Source organism: Apis dorsata, unplaced genomic scaffold, assembly GCF_000469605.1.
Source record: "Apis dorsata unplaced genomic scaffold, Apis dorsata 1.3 scaffold_636, whole genome shotgun sequence".
Lineage (NCBI taxonomy): Eukaryota > Metazoa > Arthropoda > Insecta > Hymenoptera > Apidae > Apis > Apis dorsata.
The window spans coordinates 59387-67448 of record NW_006263829.1 but is presented as its reverse complement, the minus strand read 5'-3'; the positions used below and the strand labels follow the sequence as shown (position 1 = coordinate 67448).

The window sequence follows — 8062 nt, the reverse complement described above, 5'->3', positions numbered from 1 at the left end:
AAAAAATTAAATTATGTTATAATAATATTAAAATTATTTTTATAATTTTGTTTTAATACAATTTCTTAATTTATTTCTATAAAATTTATTATTTATTATAATTAATGATTGATGATTCTCATTGACAATAGAAAATATACGTACATTTTACTATTTTTATATTCCCACGCAGAAACAAACATAATATAAATCAATTTTTCTTCAACTATTTTATATATATGTATACTTATTTACTTATATATTACTTATATACTTAATATATTTTATTATAAAAAATATGTCGATAAAGTTTTATAAAAACATGTTATATCTAAAATATTAAAACTTTTATTTGTACCGCGTTATATTATGTTCGGAAAAACGTCTTTTTAAGTATTTCCGGTCACCAAAAAGTTACTATTGTAAGATCTAACTCATTAAAGGCTAATTTTCAACAAATAATATTGCAGAAAATATAGGGAAATTTGAAGACACTAAAATAAAGAAATTTAACATCAAATAGTACAGTCATCTTCAAATTTATTGAAATTAGTAAATTTTCGAACATAAAAGTTCATACAAAGTTTTTAAGAGATATAAATTTAAATAATGCTAGTGACCGCGAAAATGTTGACGTTTATAAGATTTGTATTACATTTTATAAATAAGCAGTGACTAAAATAAAAATCAAATGAATAAATGCCAAATTATTATATGCTGGATTATTATAGAATCTGGAGATAATCAAATATTCATCGGACGATAATCAGACGTGTAGGGTGATATAAGACTTGCTTATTTTTGTGATAATAATTTGATAGTAATATGGCTGGTAATTTTTGGCAAAGTTCACATCAGTAAGATATTGAATATTCTAATAAACTTTTCTTTTTCATTCTTACTTTATAAAATAAATAAATATCTCTTTTAGTCAACAATGGCTTCTTGATAAACAAGACTTAGTGCGAGAACGACAACATGATCTTTCAATTTTTACAGAAGAAGAATATCAAAAATTATTCATCTTTTTCTCCAATTGTAAGCTAAACGTTCGATTAATCAATTAATCGAAAGTATTGTCAATGTGACTTAATATTGCGAAGATTAGGGAATTATTATACCTCCAATGTAACTGTATTTGTATCACTTATACAAATTCATATATTTATATTTGTTTTCAAACGATTTGAATAAAAATTTTCTATATTTTTTCAGTAATACAAGTATTGGGTGAACAATTAAAACTCAGACAACAAGTTATAGCTACTGCAACTGTTTATTTTAAAAGATTTTATGCTCGTAATAGTTTAAAATGTATAGATCCATTATTATTAGCACCTACATCCGTTTTCTTAGCTTCAAAAGTAGAAGAATTTGGAGTTATTTCTCATAATAGATTAATTGCAGCATGTCAAACTGTAGGTATGTAATTATATATATTTATTTATTATATTATTTATCACATATAATAAATAAAATAAGATAGTCAAATAATAAAATGAAATAAGTTATATTAAAAAAGAAAAATTAGAGTTAAAAAATTATTAAAATGTTAATTATTATTTCAGTAAAAAATAAATTTAATTATGCCTATTCACAAGAATTTCCTTATCGTGGAAGTCATATTTCTGAATGTGAATTTTATCTGTTGGAACATTTAGATTGTTGTTTAATAGTATATCAACCATATCGGCCTTTATTAATTCTTATTCAAGATATAGGTCCAGATGAACAATTACTTACATTGGCATGGCGTATAATTAATGATAGTTTACGTACAGATGTATGTTTATTATATCCACCACATCAAATAGCTATTGGTAAGAAAAAATAAGAAATACTTTACTTAACATATATATTAAGTAAAATATAATTAAAATTGTTAAAAATGTAAAAATATTTTCAGGATGTTTGCAAATAGCTTGTGTTATATTACAAAAAGATTTAAAAGCATGGTTTGCTGAATTAAATGCTGATATGGAAAAAATTCAAGAAATCGCACGATATATCATTAATTTATATGAACTATGGAAAACATATGATGAAAAAAAAGAAATTCAAGGTTTATTATCCAAAATGCCAAAGCCTACACCATCACCACCACAGCACTGACAACAAATTCTTTTATCATCTAATATTTGGGACTGACTAATAAAAGTAAACATTACTTTTGTTAATTATGTTTAAATGACGAATGAACTGGTTTAATTTATGAAATATTAATTTTTATATTTGTATTATATTTTTACCATAATTATTTTTTTAAACAAAATTATTCTAAATAAAAAATAAAATAAAAATAATGGAATATCGTGTATATTTTGTATAATTTAAAAAATTAATTTTATTAAATGAAAAATAAATTCTAAAATTACAAACATTATTGACAATCTGTAGTTATATAATAAAAATAAAAATTTTTTTTCTAAAGTATCACAATACATATTTGTTTGCTTGATTTGTTTTTGAGATATTATTAGTTAATAATTAATGATTTTCTCATTAATTCAATCTGAAATTTTGATAAAGAAAATTTATACAGATCAATAAAAATTATCCATATTTATTATTTATCTTAAATTATTAATTATACTTACAGTTTTAATTTATTTTTTAATTTATGATATTCAAATTTATATTTTATTTTATACTTTTTGATGTATAATATTTAATAAATCATTTATCTTACAAGTATTAAAATTAGAAAAATACATTATAATTCAAGATGAAATTTTACTATAAATTTGTTATTTATGAACAAATGTAATTGCTTTCTAATGTTATTCTTACTATATTAACTGGAACCTTTAGAATATCGTTTCCAAAATTTTTTTACATCATCATGTCCTGCTTTTGTAACTACCATTGTTCGTTTTCTATAAAAACATAAAATTTTATGTTATAAGTATTTGTTTATTTAATTCTAAGATAAATATAAAAATATTATCTAAAAATAGACCTTTCACTTTGCCAAATTAATACTCCAGTAGAGAGAGCATGATCTCTAAGTACTTCAAAATCAGTTTGAGAAAGAAATTGACTGTATAAAACTCCTTCACTAAATATAAATCTATTCCTTTCATTTTCCCACAGTTTAATTTGATCTACTATAGTAGGAGGTAAAATTGGTGGACCTGCTTCTATCATTTTACTGTGAGCATGTTGCTGTAAATAACTATTAATATAGCAAAATTCAAATTAAGTGTTTTTTTTAATATCTTAATATACTATATTTTATTATAATTTTAGCATATCTTAGTATATTTTATATATATTTATATATAAATATAATTTTTTTATATACCCAACAATTTGTGTAGCAGTAATTCCACTTTTTAAGGCTTGGCGTACAGAATCTCTTGTTAATATTGATACAACTAAATTTGGAAATCTATAAACAAAATATTTTAATTATATTTTTATTAATTATAACTATTATATTTTATACAAAATATCATTCAATGTAAAATATTTAATTTTTTTAAATATACCTGTATAACATTTCACAAAATAAACCAAGTAAAGCAACTTGTAAATTTGAATTTGTATAAGCATATACTCTGTAATTTGTTTCAACAACAATATAACCTTCTTTCTCTGGATCTCTAGATAATGGTTTGTTTTGTCCAGTTGCAATATTTAGTGCTAATCTTGTAGGATAAAATCTAAGGATATTCATTATTTAATATGACTTTATTTACATTATTTATTTTAAATAAAAATTAATTTTAATAAAAAAATATAATTTACCTTCCTGCTTTTCGTTTCCGTTGATAAACAAGACCAAATTCTCTTAAATGTTGCAAAAATGTTAATAAACCTTCAGACATTCCTTCAGTACTATAATCTTTACCAAGTGTTGAAAAATTTAATTGGAATAAAAAAGTAAGACATTCAACCAAATCAAGTCCTCTTGCTTCTATTGTATCTAAATATTGTAAAATAAAATACCACACCTAAAACACATTTAAAACAATAAACATATCACAAAATTTATATTTATGAAATTATATTTCTATTACTTAAAATCATTTTATTAATTGCATTAAATTTAATAATTATCTTTAAATACCTGTGATGCAGTTTCCAATAATAAAAATTGAAAACCTGCTTGTGTAATAACTGGGCTTCCATCAGCTTCATCTCGCTTCATTAATCCAGCATGTAAAAGAATTCTAACAGCATCAGCAGATATACCTAATATAATATCAGATAAAACATAAAATAATATTATTTCATAAAATTTAAAAAAAACTATATTTTTTCTTATGTTAAATATGTTCATCGTTATTAATTTCAATCAAATTACCTTCTTGTTGCTGTGAACCAACCATATAATGTAATACACATTCCCACCTTTCTAGTGCATATGAATCTAAAAATGCAACATCTCTAGGTTTGCTATCAGTTTCTAATTGGTTTGACATTGTCCATGGTTTTCCACCACCCAAAAGAACAATTTTTAAGTTTTTCTTGAATGTTGTATTTAGAATCCATCCAGGAAGTCCACCTGGTATTGATGCTTCATTCCACACATTTAGTTCATTAAGTATTAGAACTACTTTTTGATGTTCTTCAAAATGAAGCTTGGAACACCAAGAAGCAATGACTGCTTGAGGAACAGGTTGTTCAACAAATAATAATCTCATAACATAATGTTTTGCTATTACTGGCAATTCACGAAAAACAGCCAAACAAATTGGAGGATTATGATATAATTTATTTAATACTTCTGATGGACGTGATTTTAAATATTCTTGAAGATTTTTACATTGCAATCCAGTAGGTCTTAACAAATTTTTTCCACTTATTGTATTTGACATTATTTTTTATATTTAATAAGGAATTATATATAGCATCAAATAATATTTAAAAATTTTTCAATTTATTATAATCAATATAAAATATTTTATTTTTTTTATATTTAACCTTTATATACAGAAAAAAGTATAAATTACTTTAACAAATCACATGAATAATATTATACTTTATATAAATATTATATTGCGAATATCTATAACTATATACAATAATTATAAAATTAACATCCACATTCTCTTTGTTTTCTCTTCAATTAAACGTAAGTAAGCGCGGCACTTAGCACAAAACACATGTATTATATCATAATCTATACAAGATATAGAAGATATACAAATACATTTTATTTTCCTTTAATTTTATTGGTTACAATAAGTAATCGCATTCACAATTATACATATTATTCACTGAGATCAATTACTAGATGTAAACAAAATCATATGACCAAAATTTAGAAAAATTAGATCAAAATCATATGATCAAAATTTCAAAATATGAAATATGAATTATTTTTTCGCATATTAACTTATTTTAGAATTATTTCAAATATAAATATTAATAATAAAATAATAAAATAAATTACTTCTGAAATAAAAATTTATAAATACAACTCATTTTTATGAAAAGATGATGTTCATAAATATCAAGAAAATTTGTATAATAATATAAATCGATCTTCATACATCTTCAGACATTTTGATAATTACTGAAATTACATTTATTATGTTATTTGATTTATTTATTTTGATTAATTCGAAAAGATGAACGATCTGTATTAGATCTGTATTAAATCGAAATTTCAATTATATATTTAAAAATAATTTACATAATACATTTGGTTTAAAACTTAAAAGTCGAAACTAGTGTATTTTTTATTTTAATGTTGTAAAGAATTTTAAATAACATCTTACTTCATATGACAATATAGCAAGCAGTGTATTGTGTATAGCTTAATCCTTACAGAATATAAAATGATTTTGTAATATTGTAAATACAAAATGTATTCAATTTGTAAAAGTACTCATCCAGCTACAGGTGTAGAACATGCAATAACATGTTATTTTTTTAATCGTTCAGAAAAATGTCTTGTAGTAGCTGGCGCAAATATTATCAGAGTATTTCGTTTAATTCCAGACGTGGATATAACAAAAAAAGAGAAATATACAGGTACTTTCTATTAATTATTAATAGCATAAAAAGAGAAAAAGTTAAAAAAAATCAATATCTCATTTTTTTTAGAATCACGTCCACCGAAAATGAAATTAGAATGTTTATCTCAATATACTTTACATGGAAATGTCATGTCAATGCAAGCTGTAACTCTTGTTGGATCACAAAGAGATTCTCTTTTATTAAGTTTTCGTGATGCAAAATTATCTGTTGTAGAATATGATCAAGATACACATGATCTTAGAACAGTATCTTTACATTATTTTGAAGAAGAAGAAATACGAGTAATTAATTTTAAAATATTGATAAAAATTTTAAATATATATCTTCTAAATTAACAAAAACAAAATATTAATTAATAATAAAATAAAAATTAAAAATGATCTAAAATATTATATAATTTTTATTATTTTTAGGATGGATGGACAAATCATCATCATATTCCTATAGTTAGAGTAGATCCTGAAGGTAGATGTGCAGTAATGTTAATATATGGTAGAAAATTAGTTGTATTACCTTTTAAAAAGGATCCAAGTCTTGATGATGGAGATTTGTTAGATAATTCAAAAGCATCATCTAATAAAACTCCTATATTATCATCATATATGATTGTATTAAAATGTTTAGAAGAAAAAATGGATAATATAATAGATTTGCAATTTTTACATGGTTATTATGAACCAACATTGTTAATATTATATGAACCAGTAAGAACATTTTCTGGGTAAGTTTTTAAATATATTTAATCAAATTTATTTGATTTAATTTTTATTGATTTCTTATAAAATAGTAAATATGATATAAAATTTTAGCCGCATTGCAGTTAGACAAGATACTTGTGCTATGGTTGCAATATCATTAAATATTCAACAAAGAGTACATCCTATAATTTGGTCTGTATCAAATTTACCATTTGATTGTTATCAAGCAGTACCAGTGAAAAAACCACTTGGTGGTACTTTAATTATGGCAGTTAATTCTCTTATTTATTTAAATCAAAGTATACCACCATATGGAGTATCCCTAAATAGTTTAGCAGAAACAAGTACAAATTTTCCATTAAGTTTGTATTAAATATGATTGATTTAATGAATTTTCAAATATTCATATATTTAATATATGTTAAATTTTTTAATAACTTCTTATAATTATAGAACCACAAGAAGGGGTAAAAATAAGTTTGGAAGGTTCACAAGTTGCATTTATATCTTCAGATCGATTAGTTATTTCATTAAAAAGTGGAGAATTATATGTATTATCTCTATTCGCAGATAGTATGCGTTCAGTAAGAGGTTTTCATTTTGACAAAGCTGCAGCAAGTGTATTAACGTCTTGTGTGAGTGTAATAATTTAATTTATTTATAAATGAAACATTTTTTATTATATAGAATAATACAAAAATTTGTAGGTGTGCATGTGTGAAGATAATTATTTGTTTTTGGGATCACGACTTGGTAATTCCTTATTATTAAGATTTACTGAAAAAGAGCCAGAAAATTTACAAAATACAAATGAGAATGAAATAATACTTGAAGAAAATGAAACTGAAGAAACTCCAGCAAAAAAAATAAAACAAGATTTTATAGGAGATTGGATGGCATCTGATGTATTAGATATAAAAGATCCAGAAGAATTAGAAGTATATGGAAGTGAAACACATACTTCTATTCAGATTACATCATATATATTTGAGGTATATTTCTATTTTTTATAATAAATAATTTATAATAAATAATTTAAAAAAACAAAATATTTATTATAATATTAATACATAAATTTTATAGGTATGTGATAGTTTATTAAATATTGGTCCTTGTGGAAATATATCAATGGGTGAACCAGCTTTTTTATCAGAAGAATTTTCACATAATCAAGATCCTGATGTTGAACTTGTTACGACTTCTGGTTATGGTAAAAATGGAGCACTTTGTGTTCTTCAACATTCTATTCGACCACAAGTAAGTATAAATCTAAATTTAAGATGTATTCTATTATGATAATAAATATAATAAAAATTATAATAAAAATGTAAACATCATATTAAAAAATGCTAATGAACACTGCCTAATGATTTTATCTATTGTAATTATAATTA

The 8062-nt window shown here is 22.7% G+C and overlaps 3 protein-coding genes across 5 annotated transcripts in view; 2 read left to right on the top strand and 1 right to left on the bottom strand.

Moving 5' to 3' along the window:
- Nucleotides 1-507: 507 nt before the first annotated feature.
- LOC102671590 (cyclin-C) lies at nt 508-2279 on the top strand. The gene is made up of 5 exons (XM_006621762.2): nt 508-836; nt 911-1017; nt 1195-1401; nt 1548-1799; nt 1886-2279. The coding sequence occupies exons 1-5, from the start codon at nt 805-807 to the stop codon at nt 2089-2091; spliced, it is 804 nt and encodes a 267-aa protein (XP_006621825.1). The 5' UTR covers nt 508-804; the 3' UTR covers nt 2092-2279.
- A 413-nt stretch (nt 2280-2692) lies between these two features.
- Nucleotides 2693-5112, bottom strand: LOC102671379 (general transcription factor IIH subunit 4). 2 transcript variants are annotated; one of them, XM_031513416.1, is made up of 7 exons: nt 4289-5110; nt 4052-4176; nt 3730-3935; nt 3471-3644; nt 3284-3370; nt 2939-3154; nt 2693-2855 (listed from the first exon to the last, which is right to left on the bottom strand). In XM_031513416.1, the coding sequence occupies exons 1-7, from the start codon at nt 4800-4802 to the stop codon at nt 2774-2776; spliced, it is 1404 nt and encodes a 467-aa protein (XP_031369276.1). In that variant the 5' UTR covers nt 4803-5110; the 3' UTR covers nt 2693-2773. The 2 variants fall into 2 exon arrangements, with proteins under 2 accessions (XP_031369276.1, XP_006621824.1); XM_006621761.2 differs by lacking the exon at nt 2693-2855 and having other exon boundaries at nt 3056-3144; nt 4289-5112.
- Nucleotides 5113-5684: 572 nt separating this feature from the next.
- Nucleotides 5685-8062, top strand: part of LOC102681699 (cleavage and polyadenylation specificity factor subunit 1) — a 6872-nt gene continuing 4494 nt past the window's right edge. The window contains exons 1-7 of one of the 2 annotated variants that reach the window (XR_004151355.1): nt 5685-5964; nt 6037-6251; nt 6384-6691; nt 6780-7030; nt 7122-7303; nt 7376-7660; nt 7752-7925. Coding sequence is in view for 1 of the 2 variants with exons in the window: in XM_006621751.2 (XP_006621814.1) it covers nt 5796-5964; nt 6037-6251; nt 6384-6691; nt 6780-7030; nt 7122-7303; nt 7376-7660; nt 7752-7925 (1584 nt within the window). In the remaining variant the exon portion in view is untranslated. The remainder of the gene's footprint in view (nt 5965-6036; nt 6252-6383; nt 6692-6779; nt 7031-7121; nt 7304-7375; nt 7661-7751; nt 7926-8062) is intronic. The other variant, XM_006621751.2, reaches the window with a different exon arrangement.

What these genes read in the sequence shown, in the direction of transcription:
- LOC102671590 (XM_006621762.2), top strand. Translation starts at nt 805, where the DNA reads ATGGCTGGTAATTTTTGGCAAAGTTCACATCA. An exon ending in TTTTGGCAAAGTTCACATCA is followed by an intron (nt 837 to 910) that starts GTAAGATATTGA and finishes TATCTCTTTTAG; the next exon opens with TCAACAATGGCTTCTTGATA. An exon ending in TGCAGCATGTCAAACTGTAG is followed by an intron (nt 1,402 to 1,547) that starts GTATGTAATTAT and finishes TTATTATTTCAG; the next exon opens with TAAAAAATAAATTTAATTAT.
- LOC102671379 (XM_031513416.1), bottom strand. Translation starts at nt 4,802, where the DNA reads ATGTCAAATACAATAAGTGGAAAAAATTTGTTAAGACCTACTGGATTG. An exon ending in TATTGGAAACTGCATCACAG is followed by an intron (nt 3,936 to 4,051) that starts GTATTTAAAGAT and finishes AATGTGTTTTAG; the next exon opens with GTGTGGTATTTTATTTTACA. An exon ending in TTAATTTGGCAAAGTGAAAG is followed by an intron (nt 2,856 to 2,938) that starts GTCTATTTTTAG and finishes ATGTTTTTATAG; the next exon opens with AAAACGAACAATGGTAGTTA.